Source organism: Marmota flaviventris, chromosome 10, assembly GCF_047511675.1.
Source record: "Marmota flaviventris isolate mMarFla1 chromosome 10, mMarFla1.hap1, whole genome shotgun sequence".
NCBI classification, from domain to species: domain Eukaryota; kingdom Metazoa; phylum Chordata; class Mammalia; order Rodentia; family Sciuridae; genus Marmota; species Marmota flaviventris.
Window position 1 is genome coordinate 118457114 of NC_092507.1, and position 13918 is coordinate 118471031.

The following is a 13918-nucleotide window of genomic DNA, read 5'->3' on the forward strand; positions in this document are numbered from 1 at the left end:
CTGTAGAAAGTAGAGTAGGATTGTGGTCAGACTTAATTTGAGGCATCTAGTGAAGACACATCCACCAAGGAAAAACAATTTCAAAAGCAAAATAAAAGCGGGAAATAAAACGGACCCATGAATAATCAAGTCAAAGTGATGTTGCACAAAATGCAGAGAAACCAAGAAGGGGGAGGGTTAATGTATTAAATGTGCTATTAAGAACTTAATTTTATTAAAAGTATTATTACTTAAAGCTTTGTCTTCCTCTGCGTTTCACTCTGCATCGACCTGGGGTGAGAGCCAGGGACTGTGGTGGGGATGTCGATCCTGGGGGGTTCTCTCTGCTTTAGCTCTGGGTGCCCCTAACGCCCCTTGTGGGAAGTGGTGCTTCCAGGGTTCCCTGCCATTGGCTGCCCTCTCCGTTCTCCAAAGCTCTCAATCCCTGTCTCTTCCTTCCACATTTACTCCCTTCTTTTCCTTGGAGATGTGTCCGCACCTCCTACCCTGCCCTGCAGAACTGGGGAAGTTGAAGCAAGGGGAAGAGCCCTTGCCTGGACTCCTCTCCCAGGCTCCATGGAGAAGATGCAGAGGGCTGAGCGACCCAGAGCCTCCTCTACTCACCCTGCTAGATTCAATCCATCCCTCTGGGGAGAGGCAGGAGACTGGATGGAGGACTCCAGCCTTCAACCTCCCAGCCTTAAAACCCCCTTTCCCAGCACACATCCAGGGCCAGCCCTGCCTCCCCTTCTCTCCTGTATCTCCCTCAGCCTCCTCCTCTTGCCCCTGGCATTGGCGTGACCTCAGTTCTTGGCACCAGGACCCTGGGCACCAGATGGTGCCCGCCGATGGTTTCCTTTGTCTCGCCTTCCAGATACCCCTCCCCTCCAGGCTGTCCTCCCTCCCCACCTGCCCTGGAGGTTGGCAGAGGGAAGGGCGGCACCTCCCTCTCCCTTGGCACTGTCCCCAGACCACAGAACTCCAGAGGCAGCTGGCCCTGGGGGACAGTCAGGATGGTGGGGAAGACTGGAGAAGGAGGAGGAGGAGAGGGGATCTGGGATTCAGAGGACGGGCCAAAGTTGGGTAGGAGGCACAGACAAGTGCAAGAGGAGGAACCATAGGAAGCAGCAAGACGGCCAGGCATTGATACAAAACAGATTTATTTGAGGGTCCTAGCCTATGTGGGGTAGATAGTTCATAAAGATACGCATGGAGGGGCATGAAGACCCCAGGGCTCTGGGGGGCTGTGAACCAAAGGGCAGAGAGTCCTGCAATGGGGGTGGGGTGGGGAGCTTCAGGAAGCATGGGGGTGGGGGGCAGGGTTGGTCATGGCCAAGGTCAGAGGCTGATGCAACAGGCCCTCTTCTGCCCAGGGCCAGGCTCCTGCCCAGCCTGGGCACTGCCCAGGGTGATGGCATTGGTCCGGGTGCTATTCTGCCTCTGCTTGGACACCTTGGCAAAGATCTCTGAGAGGATGGAGGGCAGTGATCAGGCCCGAAAGTTTGGAGGTGCACACGTATACACCCACCTGCACGCACACACTCTGCGTGTCCATTCTGAGAATCAGGGGCTGGCCACACATACAGTACGAGGGGTTCTGCCAGAAGGACGTGGACTTGGGGTACACAGGTCCCTTCTACTTACCTGAGTGGAAAAGGAACCACTCACTTTCCCCTGGGAAGTGTGGCTTTATGTTTCCTTCCCTCAGCTGCAGGCTGAGTGGGAGGCCCTGGGGGTGGCAGGGGCCCAGGGGCCTGTGCAGTGGTGGTACAGCTCTGGGGGGGAGCCCACAGTGGGCTTAACGGAGTGTCTGCATTTCTACCACTGCCCTTTGAAGCCCCAGGGATGGAAGGAGGGTGCCAAATGGAGGCAGGCTCTAACCTTTGAGGACAGTCTCAAAGGCCAGTTCGACATTGGTGGAGTCCAGGGCTGAGGTCTCCAGGAATAGCAGCCCATTGTTTTCTGCCAGGAATGGAAACACTCGATTAGCTGTCGGATCAAAGGCGTAATAACAATAATAGCAGCAACAACAACTTAATGTGTTATGTGCTAAATCCTTGGTATATAGTAACTCTTTTAATCCTTCAAACAACCGCTGAGACAGGTAGTTAGGAAACTGAATCAGAGAGAATGAAGGAACTTACATCCATGTCTCACATCTAGTAACAACAAGAGGAGATGGGAGGCTGGGCCATGGGGGCGGGGACCCTGAAGCACTATTTTGTGCTGCTGGTAAGCCTAGAAAAGCCCTGGAGAAAGAGCAACTGGAGATGACCAAGGGGAGCCCACCAGCATCTTTGAGCATTGCAGGGAAGGGCTGTCCTAAAATCAACTATGAATGATTGCTGAGGAAGACCATCTCAGGGCAAGTGGAGGGACATGATGGCAGACACAGGGTCCCAGAGGGAAGTACTGGGAGACACTGAGCAGGACTAGATGGAAGTCGGGCGTGATGGCGCTGGGCTGGCCTGTAATCCCAGCAGTTGGGAGGCTGAGGCAGGAGGATTGCAAGTTCAAAGCCAGCCTCAGCAAAAGCAAGGTGCTAAGCAACTCAGTGAGACCCTGTCTCTAAATAAAATACAAAATAGCGCTGGGGCTGTGGCTCAGTGGTTAAAAGACCCTGGGTTCAATCCTTGTACAAAAAAAAAAAAAAAACAGTGGATGAAGATAGAGAACCAGGGGCCCAGATGGAGGAAACCCACACTGGGGGCCCCGGGGTGAGAGTGGGGACTAGAAAAGATGGAGCTGGTGGGGTGTGGGCAAACTGGAGGAGTCAGACTGGGTGGGGGTGGGCTCTCACCAGCGAACATGCGGGCCTCATCAGTGGGCACTTCCCGGGCCTGGCTGAGGTCACTTTTGTTCCCCACAAGCATGACAACAATAGTGGCCTCAGCATGGTCATAGAGCTCCTTCAGCCAGCGCTCCACGACAGCATAGGTCTGGTGCTTGGTCAGGTCGAACACCAGCAGGGCCCCCACTGCTCCACGATAGTACCTGGGTGGGAGTGGGAGGACAGACAGGAACAGGACAGACAGGGGTGTTGGGCCCAGCCTCAGAACAGACTCCGGAGCCAAAAGGCCTGAGAGCAGAGTGCCAGATACTGAGAAACACAGAAGCTGGGGTTCAGGGATCCAGACCCCAAGGGAGCAGCCCAAGACTCCCATGTGCTCCAGGGATGCTGGTCTCGGGCTCTGGAGCTTCACCTCTGTGCTTCAGAACCGCACTGGCCCCTCAAAGGCCCGCTACTCCTCGGGTCCTTTGTCCTGATTGTAGTCAGTACTCTTCACCAACGCACCTCCGGGCTCTGGCCAAGTGTGCCTCCTGGATGCCCCACTTCGGAGATCTTTGTCACAGGGCTCCTCAACCTACAGTGCACTCTTCTCTCCGATGGCCATTTCTCAAAGACAGGTCCCTGACCTGGCCACTCAGGGCATCTCTGCCAGTGTCCAGCCTCCCACTGGAGCCGGAATAGCCATCTTCAGCCTCGGTTTGTATAATTTTTCTCTGTTTATTGATTAATCAACTAAGCTCACAAGATGTCAAGTGACCAAAAGTGATGAATGTGTGAGTGTGACCATAACCCTCCCCAACAGCTGCTATCCCCCACCACACACTCATGGAGCACCTTTTACACATTTGGGTCTGATACTGACTAGAAGACACTCTGAATGGGTGTCAGGAATCCTAACTTCCCGTTGTCCTCTGAGATGTTATAAATTACTCCAATTTAGCATTTGTGGTCAGATGAATATTGTCAGATGGAGTGCTGACGTCAGGGGGCGCTGTTGATCCACGGAGCCTCCCCCATCCCTGCTCCACCCTGATTTCATTTCCCCTTGCTTGTATTTAAACCAGGATTAATTATAGCACCTTTCTTCAGGGGTACTTGAAGGGTTACATAAAATACCAAGTATAAATAAAGTTCTTTGAACTTTCCTGGGCACATGGCAAAGGCTTAGTAAATTGTGGCAAGGACTTTTTTTTCCCTTTCCTTTAGTACAGGGGATTGAACTCAGGGGCACTTTACCACTAAACCACAGCCCCAGCCCTTTCTGTTTTATTTGGAAACAGGGTCTCCCTTAATTGCTGAGGCTAGCCTCGAACTTGTGATCCTCACACTGTTGCCCATCTCCCGTGATTCCTCTGGGAGCACACTGCCGAGCCTCCTGTGCCTCCCCCTGCTCCTCTACTTCTCAGGGGTGTCCCTGACTTCCCCCAGGGCACCAGCAAGCAACCCACCATCCCCCCAGGCCCCGGGCTCACGCCGAGGTGATGGCTCGGTATCGCTCCAGGCCAGCTGTGTCCCAGATCTGAGCCTTGATAGCTGCGGTGCCCAACATGACCGTGCGCGTGGAGAACTCCACCCCGATGGTGGTCCGGCTGTCGTGATTGAACTCGTTGCGCGTGAATCGGGACAGCAGGTTGGTCTTCCCCACGCCTGACTCGCCGATCAGTACCACTGGAAGAGCGGGGAAATAAGGGCTGAGCACCCAGCAGAGGGGCCCTGAGCCCACCTGAGCCGGGAGGGTCTGTCCAGCAGAAAGGCAGAACTGAGCTCCCCAAACTGAGGAGGGAGCCCGTTCTCCTGGCAAAGACTCGGGTCAGCAAGTCGCATAATGCATCTGTCATGGAGGGCAGAGGGGTCAGAAGTTTAAAACAAACAAAGGTGCTGCGAGGGTTGCAGGCCTGCTTCGTTGACCCTGGCTGACGGTCAGCCTGCGTTGCTGGGAGGAGTGAAATCTGTGGACTCTTCTGGGTGACATGTGAAAAGGTTACTGAGGTGGGTGAATATGGACAGGGATGGGGCAGCACATATCTCTGGCAGGAAAGCACAAGAACGTTGCGCATGTCTCTGTGCATTAGCTGAGCAGACACGTGGGGGAGGGAGATCAGTGTGGATTATTTGCATAGCCAACAAAGATATGAACAGAAGTATGTGTGAGGGGACAATTTAATAGGTGACATATATGTGGGCAAGGGTAAGGTAGGGAGTTATGTGTGCCCATGACTGTGCATAAGAAGTCAGGGTGGTGCACCTCTGTAATCCCAGTGACTCAGGAGGCTGAGGCAGAAGGATTTCATATCCAAGGCCAGCTGCTGCAAATTAGCAAGACCCTGTCTTAAAGGGAAAAGCAAAAGGGCTGGGGATACAGTTCAGTGGTAGAGTGCTCTTGGGTTCAATCCCCAGTACATAAATAAATAAATAAATAAATAAATAAATAATTCAGTTGACCCTAAAGAGATCCTGCACTGTATGCTTAAAAGCAGGGGACTAATCTAGGCACAGTGACACATGCCTGTAATCCCAGCAGCTTGGGAGGCTGAGGTAGGAGGATCACAAGTTCAAAGCCAGCCTCAGCAAAAGCAAGGCACTAAGCAACTCAGTGAGATCCTGTCTCTAAATAAAATACAAAATAGAGCTGGGGATGTGGCTCAGGGGTCAAGTGTCCCTGAGATCAATCCCCAGTGCCAAAAAAAAAAAAAAAAAAAAACACAAGAGAATGAGGACTGGGTGTTGGACTAGCTCTGTGTCCTTCAGGAAGCTATTTAACCTCTCTGAACCTTATTTTCATATGAAAAAGGCGGGGGGGGGGGGTGAATAGCAATAGTATTTACCTTATGGGCTGTTGGAAGAAGCAGATTAGATATTGCCCAGAATATAGCAAATGTATAAAACTGCCAGGTGCGGTGGCACACAGCTGTAATCCCAGATTCAGGAGGTTTGCAAGTTCAAAGCCAGCCTCAGCTGGCAACTTAGTGAGGCCCTTAGCAACTCAGTGAGACCCTGTCTCTAAAAAGGGCTGGGGATGTGGTTCAGTGGTTAAGTGCCCCTGAGTTCAATCCTGGTACCAAAATAACAACCAAACCCCCATGTACAAAACTACTGATATGTTTGGTTGTTGCTGACCTTCCAGTGCTTTTGCCTTGGGTTTTCAGGGACAAGGACCACTAGAGGGGCCACAGAGACCTTTTAGGTGATGAGCAGCACAGGAGCTGCAGCAGGGTATGAGGGGCTGATGTAAGCACAGCCCACACATTGCATGACACTGACCTGAGCCCCCAGCATTGGAGGAGGCCAATCAGGTGGTTCTGGAAAGGCAGCCTGGTACCCAACCACTGGGAGTCACATATCTTGAACTCTGGTCTCTGCTCAGGCTCCAAGCAGCGTGTGAACTTGAAAAAATGGCTCACCTGTTCTGGGCCTCAGTTTCCAACATTAAAAAAAAAAATTCTTATTTGTACAGGGCAAGAAAGAGCCAGTAGCTCTTTCTTGGTATGTGTGGATAAGAGGGGTGTGTGCGTGTGTGTGTGTTTGTGTGTGTGTGTGTTCCTATCTCTTCCTACTGGAAACCTCATCTCAATTTCATCCCTCCCAGTGGGTGGGTTTCAGGCTCTGTCCTAAGACCCTAAAGTTGCTCAAGATGAGGGTTTCAGAAACAGACTTAGGTTTGAGTTCTACTGACTTTGTGAACTTTTTTCTCCATTTTTTATTGGTGCATTATAGTTATATATCATAGTAAGATTTGTTATCTTTGTGAACTTTTGTAAGTTACTTATTCTGTCTCTAAACCTCAGTTTCCTCATCTGTAAAATGAAGTTACTAGATGGGCTCGGTGGCACATGCCTGTAATCCCAGCAGCTTGGAAGGCTGAGGCAGGAGGATCACGAGTTTATTAAAGCCAGCCTCAGCAAAAAGCGAGGTGCTAAGCAACTCAGTAAGACCCTGACTCTAATAAATACAAAATTAGGACTGGGGATATGGCTCAGTGGTCGAGTGCCCCCGAGTTCAATCCCTGGAACCCCCCTCCCCCCAAAAAAGGTGTTACTAGTAATTAACGTTTATTGAGTGCATACTAAGTGTCAGGCACCAGCCTAAGAGCTTTACACATATTAACTTATTTAATCCTCAGACAACAATGCCCTGAGTAAGTGCCATTATTATCATCCCCCACCTACCCCACCACAGGGAGTGCAGGCAGTGGACAGCCTCCAGCTGCCAGCTTCATCAGAAGCTGACTCTGATGCGGACAGCGACCTCCCGGGAAGTCATATCTTTCTTTGACAGTCCCTTCTTGATGGGGGGCTGAGCAAGGTGAGGTCATCACAGAGCCCCGCAGCCTTGGCCCAGGCTTTGAGGAGTTGTTGGTGTGGTTGACTTCTCCCTCTTCCCCAGCCTGTCTCCTCCCTCTTGCTTTCGGTCCCTGATCAACACAGGGCACCCAGACCTTAGAGTCAGCTTCTGGTGAGCCCTCCTACACTAACCTGTAAGTGGCAGGACTGAGACCTCATGCTGTGCTTCCTCTCAGAATGCAGGATAACTTTGGGGGTCGTTATGGTGATTAATGAATTAGTGGCTGGTACCTAGTAAGGGCACCCAGACTCCTGTCAACCCTTACTCTGTTTCTCCTTCCTGGGAAGGACGCCAGAAGTACAGGTTCCCCAACCTGAACAAGGGTGGGGCTGAGGCCGGGGAAGGCAATGGGGTGAGGTGGGGTGGGGTGGCTAGAAAGGGATCAGAGCTTTACCAGGCCACCCTGCCCTCGAGGAGGTATGGAGGTGGCTTTGGGGAATCACAGTGGGACCAAACACAGGGGCCAAGGTAAAGAAGGAAGGATAGGTGAGTATTTCCAGAGACAGCCAAGTTGAATTCAGTGCCTAATATTCAGGTCCAAGGAATCTGCCAAGGGACAGTAGCTCAGGTCTCAGCGCCAGGAGTCCCCTGGATTTTATCAGACCCAGCTCCAAATTCATTATACTTCCTCAGTGTCTTTCCTGTATATTTACAGACTAGCCCAATAAAGATAGATCTTCTCTTTCTCTCCTTTTCCATACATCTGCCCAGAAAAAATGATTTTATTCCTGTCAAATGTTTGTTTCTCCCTCTATCCAGAAAGAAAGTCCTTTCTGAAGTCTGACCTGCATCTCTTGTGCTGTGATGTCTGACTATTCCCAGGGATCCGGGCTTCTATTAAGAACAAGGCCAAGAGGGCAGTATAAAGGCATGATGAGCATCGTTATTTACAACAGTGGGGCGTACTTGGCAACTCCAGAACCTTCGCTCCCTGTCACCAGACCCTCCTTCACTTCCTGCACCTTCCTTTCTGAGCTAGAGGGAATCAGGAGCCGTGGGGAGTCCTAGGAAGAGACATAAAGCAGGAGGGGGTCCCCTCTGACTCTATTCATTCATTCCTGGTCTTCTCAAGCTTCCTCTCTCTCTCTCTAAGGACCCCAACTTACCTTTGAAAACAAAGTTATAATCTTCCTCGGTCCCATTCCCCATCTCGGCTCCGCATGGAAGGTGCAGATGTCTTCAGTGGCAGAGGTCACAGTGTGTGCGTCAGCTCAATGCCCTGAACGCTCAGCTCTCAAGAGACCTGGACCCACTTCTCTTCTCATTGGGGGCAGGATGGTTTCTACAGCCAAAGGGACTGAGGACCGACTCAAAGCCAGCCAGGTCCAGGGAGGCTGGGTTCTGGCAGGTGGGGTGCTGGGTGGAAACCGAGAAGACGGAAGCTGAGAACAGGAAGAGCGGGCGCTGGAGACCTGGGGCCCAGGTGGGTGGAGAGAGGGTGACGTCAGACAGGTTGGACAGGTTGGGTGTCTGCCCTCAGCCTGGGCTCCCACAAGGGGAGAGACAACTCTAAGGGGTAACAGTAGGGAAGCTGGGGACAGGGTCTTTGGACAGAGGCTGCTGAGAGCTGAGTGTGTGCTGCTTAGCTCCTGCCCCAGCCATGGGGAGAGGTGGGGCAGCCATCAGTGGGAGAGAGACAGCTCCTTGGGAAGCAGAAACCCACTTGGTGGCCTACTTTTCCTTCAGAGGCCCTGGTAGGAGTCTGCCGGAGGACCAGAGAAGGGTTGTTGCAATAAGGGGCAGGGGCTGGTGGAATGCCAGCCACCCAGGTGCAGAGCACAGCTGTGGGAGCTGCATCTTGGCCAGAGACTTCTGCCCCTCCCTCACAGCCAGGGCCTGGGATGGGCAGTATTTCTCACCCAGGGTGGAGCTGGACTCTCTATTTTTTTTGGTACTGGGAATAGAACCCAGGGCACTTAACCCCTGAATGACATCCCCTGCCATTTAAAAAATATATATTTTATTTAGAGACAGGTCTTGCTGAGTTGTTTAGGGCCTCGCTAAGTTGCTAAGGTTGCCTTTGAACTTTCGATCCTCCTGCCTCAGCCTCCCAAGCGGCTGGGATTATAGGTGTGCACCACGGCTCCCAGCTGGGACTCTGAATTTTCTACTTGCCTGGTCCCTTCCTCGGGCACTGGGGCAAGGGACTCACCAGCACAGATCTGCTCTAAGGACACTGAGGAGGGAAGATGTGAGGCAGAAAGAACAGACGGGGTGAGTACGGAGGCAGGATCTGGAGATCAGAGCCTCTGGGCAGCCTTCTAGGATTCTACTCCTTGTCGGATCCGAGGTCTCACAACAAAGGCATCTTGTCTGCAAAGGGCTTCAAGATCTGGAAGGACCAGGCATGGTGTTGCACACCAGTAACTTCCAGTGACTTAGGAGGCTGAGATAGGAGAATCGCAAGTTTGAAGACCAGCTTCAGCAACTTAGTGAGAACCTGTCTCAATTATATACATAAATTATATGTATGGGTATGTGTGTGTGTGTGTGTGTGTGTGTATTTTCCTGGAAAGGGTCTGGGTGAGCCTTTGAACACCTGGGAGAAGAGGAAAGGAATGGCCCCCCCCTTTTGGGCAGTCAGAGGGACCCTTTCAATCAAAACCTCAATCAAGGATACTAAACTCCCGGGGCCTTCCATGTATTCTTTTTCCAAACCTAACCAGTTCTTTGCTCATCTGAGCTCACTCCTAAGGTTTTGCCAACCAGGTGGGTAAGATTCTGCTCTGAGCGGCAGAGGTTAGGTAAGGTCACTGCTGGATAGGCAAAGGAAGCTTGCACCAGCCAAGAACCATCAGGTTATGGGATGTCACGGTGAAGGAAGGATGGGTGGAAATCCACTCTTGTAGAACATGAGGAATCCTCTAGGCCATCCCTGGTCCTTCCTATGGTCTTTGATTCCTTCCATCCAAGAAAGTAGCCAAGAAACAAGTCAGGAGTTAACATTTATTCTGGAAAATACAAAAGCCCACCCTTCCCCCACAGTTCAGGAGGGTTTGCCCAGGAGGCCTTGCCCCTCTGACTGGTCATCTCTCTTTTCTGACCCCAGCCTCCATCAACGCCCATTATGATGCCGCTACTTGGGTGAGGGGCTCCTCCAGGTACTGCACCAAGGCCTGAGCCTGCAAGAGGGTGAGCACACATCAGTCCACCCAGAGGGATCCCAACCCAGTCTGATCCCCAAGACATACTGAGCAACCACCTGCTCTTGGGAGTTCATCCACAGCAGACATGGACTAAGGAGACAGAACTCCAGAAAGGGAATGTGGATCGGAGTAGACAAGGTGACAGAGCACAAAGGCCGGGCCCAGAGCGGTGAAGAGATGGGCACATACATACCTTGGCCTTCAGCATCCCAAAGCCCACTGTCTCCTTGGCATACATGCACAGCAGAAGGTTGGCCACACGGGTGATGGCTACACGGCCCTCCTGTGGGGATCATATGATGGGATGGGATGTTCTGCTTGGCACTTGGAGTCCCCCTTCCCCAACAGTTCCTCGGGCTCTAGAGACTGCATGCCCTAGCACAGCAAGAGGTTCAACTGACAAGCATTGGTCATAGTCCTGGATGTGAGGTTATCTACCCTAGGGAACAGTCTCCCAGAAACCTGACTTCTCTTTCTGAATCCCCAGTCAGCAGGGGCATTAATACATACATTAAAGATTTTTTTTTCATTAGTCTTTTGGATTTTGTTTTTGTTTGTTTGTTTTTTGGTACCAGAGATTGAACACAGGGGCACTTAACCACTGATCCATATCCCCAGCCCTTTTTATTTTTTATTGTGAGACAATCTCAATAAGTTGCTTAGGGCCTCACTAAGTTGCTGAGACTGGCTTTGAACTTATGATTCTCCTGCCTTACTCTCTATAGCTCCTGGGATTACAGGCATGCACCACTGCACCTGGCTGATTAAAGAGTTTTACATCTTGTAACAAATTATCCAACAGGTGATGTTATTGTTTGTCTGTCTGCTTGTTTTCTTTCTGTACTGGGGATGGGGATAGAACCCAGGCTGGTTTGATCAGCATTAAAAAAAAAAAAAGCAGCAGCAGCATCAGCATCTGGGCAAGGTGGTGCAGACCTGCAATCCCTCAGCTCTGGAGGCTGAGGCAGGAGGATGGTGAGTTTGAGACCAGCCTCAGCAATTTAGCAAGACCCTAAGCAACTCAGTGAGACCTTGTCTTAAAACAAAAAAAATATAAAGGGCTGGGGATGTGGTTCAGTGGTTAAGCATCCCTAAGTTCAATCCTTGGTACTAAAAAAAGAAAAGGAAAAAAAAAAAAAAAAAAAAAAAAACTCATGTAGTAAGGGAAGTACTGTTTCAAGAAACTTTCTTTTTAGTGGATGCATATATGTGATAAGCTCTGATTTAAAATGCATTACTTGTGGCTGGGGTTATAGTCAAAATATTTGGAAGTCATTGCCAATAGCACCAACTCCACACTATGCAATAGTAGAAGTCATTTGTTAAACCAAAATGGCATTGGTTGGGCATGGGATGGGGAACAGTAGGTAGTGGAGTAGAGATCCTTCCTGGGGAGTTCACCGTTAGGGCCTGTTCTGGTTGGTTCTGCACACCTTCCCTAGGTATTACCTTGATGGGAATCAGGCACTGCACCCCTGCCTCTCCGGCTCCATCTACTACTCTCCCCAGTTCTCATGCCACTCCGGCCATACCAGCCTTGTTGAGCCTTGACCAGGCATCATTTTGCCCCAGTCTTTGTACTTGCTGTTCTGATAGAAACTCGCTGTTCTTCCTCCAGATAGCTAAACAGCCTGCCCTGACCTCCCTCCCCCAGCACCTTCCTTCAGATCTCAGATCTTTTCAGGTCTCTTATTCAGGCCTCTGATACACACCACCCTCACCCCATTTTCCTCATTTTAGTTTTTTTTTTCCTTAACTATATTTTATATATATATATATATATATATATATATATATATATATATATATATATATAAATAAAATCAGAGGTGCTTAGCCACTGAACCATCTCTCCTAGCCTCCCTGTCCCCACCCCCCTTTTTTTAAATTTTGAAATAGGTTCTTGCTAAGTTGCTTAAGGCCTTACTAAGTTGCTGAGGCTGCTTTTGAACTTGCAATCCTTCTGCCTCAGCTTCCTCAGTTGCTGGAATTACAGGCATGCAACATGGTGCCCAGCCTAATGTGTTTTACTTATTTTTAAAATATAAGACTGTAAGCTTCATGAGGCTGGGGTTTTGCCTGTTCCATTTGCTAGTTTTTCACTAGTTCTAAGAACACTGCAGGAACCTGATGACTGAACAGATTCAGAGATGAACGAGATAGTTCCTGTTCCAAAGAAGTTCACATTTCCTCTTTTTGCACTGCATTTCCTTTCTTTGTAAACTGAAGGTGTCTAGAGACTCTGCTGTGGTTCTGTGAGTCAGAAGAAGCAGATGACAACACTTGGATCACACTCCGTTTAAATCTAACCATTCTTTCATTTGATTTTTCACAACACCTGGGGAAGTAGGGAGGGGCATAAGAAATTACTGTTTAGTCCTTACAGAGGAGGTAAGGAAGCTCATAGAGGTTAAGTGATTCACCCAAGGATCCATAACTGACAAGTGATTGGCTGGGACCAGAACGCAAGACAGACCAGAGGTCTCGGGCTCCTTCCTTACCACCACTAGACTCCCAGAGTCCTGCCTATTACAAATGCTGCTGCAGACCAAATCTTAGTAATAATCTTCCGGAGATCTCCCTACCCTTCCAACCATCCAGAATGGAATCCAGGTCTCCCTCTTGAGATCCCCTTAGGGAACAGAGTAAGTCTGACTCCCCTCTTCATACCATGCAGTCCATGAGGATGAATTTCAGATTGTCTTCATTAAATGCCTGGTTCCCATTCCGGTCGTAGGCGGCCCAGATGTTACTCGCGATGGCTGCGGTAACCCGGGCGTCCGTGTCCCCGTAGCCCGAGTAGGCCAGCAGGGATCCCTCGTTATTCAGGAGCCTGGCGAGGGGCGGGGAGGGATACAGATAAGCTCAGGGGAAGAAGCAAAACGCCTGGGTTCCTAACCCTCCTCCCTTCTAGGAAGTCAGGGTCTGGGCCGAGTGTGTCTTGGACCGTGCCCTGCACTCCAGGTACCCGTTCCCAAAGGGGCTCTCATGCTGGTTCCCGCAGCGATTGTCCGCCTCTGTCCCCGCCTCCCTTCGTGGAGATCCTTCCCTAACCCTCCCGCAGCAGCCGCGTACGGCCCCGCTCCAGCACTCGCCGTCGGGTCCTCGAAGCGCACTCACAGGGTGCTCTGGACGCCTCCAGTGTTGGCTTGGCTTAGCACCTGAGTCAAAGCCTTGGGACGCAGCATACCTGCGGCTCCTAACCCTGGGCTCCTGTACCCAAACCCCCAAGCTGCCCGCCGCTAACCTCTGCCTACCGCTTCCCGTACACCTAGGGCCCCGCTCCGCCTCTCCCTGGGACTTGTAGTCTCCCCGCCAGCCTAGCGCCCCTCGGACTGAACCCCGCCCCGCGCGGGGAACGCTGGGAATCGTAGTGCCTTGTGGCCTCGCGAGGCACTCTGGGAACTGTAGTTCGCTTTCCAGTCACACCACGTGGCTGTGGCGGGGGGGGGGGGGCGGTGAAGAGCGGGAGTAAAAGGACAGTGACACTTTTAACCCCTTCGGGGACAGGAAATCATGTCGGCTCGCCAACGCACGGTCCAATAGTCACTTAAAAACCTCGCACTCGTTAGGCACACCGGTGGTCACTTTTCAAAGCGTGGCGTTGTGTACGATTCCGGGAGAAGGGGCGAGCGGCGCTATAATCTCGGGGCCGCGGAGG

General features: G+C 51.2%; 2 protein-coding genes across 5 annotated transcripts; both read right to left on the reverse strand.

Moving 5' to 3' along the window:
• Positions 1 to 1122: 1122 nt before the first annotated feature.
• Positions 1123 to 9942, reverse strand: Rab25 (RAB25, member RAS oncogene family). 4 transcript variants are annotated; one of them, XM_027920818.2, is made up of 6 exons: positions 9264 to 9942; positions 8218 to 8467; positions 4243 to 4438; positions 2780 to 2973; positions 1861 to 1941; positions 1123 to 1445 (listed from the first exon to the last, which is right to left on the reverse strand). In XM_027920818.2, the coding sequence occupies exons 2-6, from the start codon at positions 8258 to 8260 to the stop codon at positions 1318 to 1320; spliced, it is 642 nt and encodes a 213-aa protein (XP_027776619.1). In that variant the 5' UTR covers positions 8261 to 8467; positions 9264 to 9942; the 3' UTR covers positions 1123 to 1317. The 4 variants fall into 4 exon arrangements, with proteins under 4 accessions (XP_027776619.1, XP_027776618.1, XP_071474441.1 ...); XM_027920817.2 differs by having other exon boundaries at positions 8218 to 8523; XM_071618340.1 differs by having other exon boundaries at positions 8218 to 9942.
• Positions 9943 to 10043: 101 nt separating this feature from the next.
• Lamtor2 (late endosomal/lysosomal adaptor, MAPK and MTOR activator 2) lies at positions 10044 to 13585 on the reverse strand. Its single transcript, XM_027920820.3, has 4 exons — positions 13378 to 13585; positions 12928 to 13090; positions 10451 to 10540; positions 10044 to 10233 (listed from the first exon to the last, which is right to left on the reverse strand). The coding sequence occupies exons 1-4, from the start codon at positions 13443 to 13445 to the stop codon at positions 10177 to 10179; spliced, it is 378 nt and encodes a 125-aa protein (XP_027776621.1). The 5' UTR covers positions 13446 to 13585; the 3' UTR covers positions 10044 to 10176.
• Between the last annotated feature and the right edge of the window lie 333 nt (positions 13586 to 13918).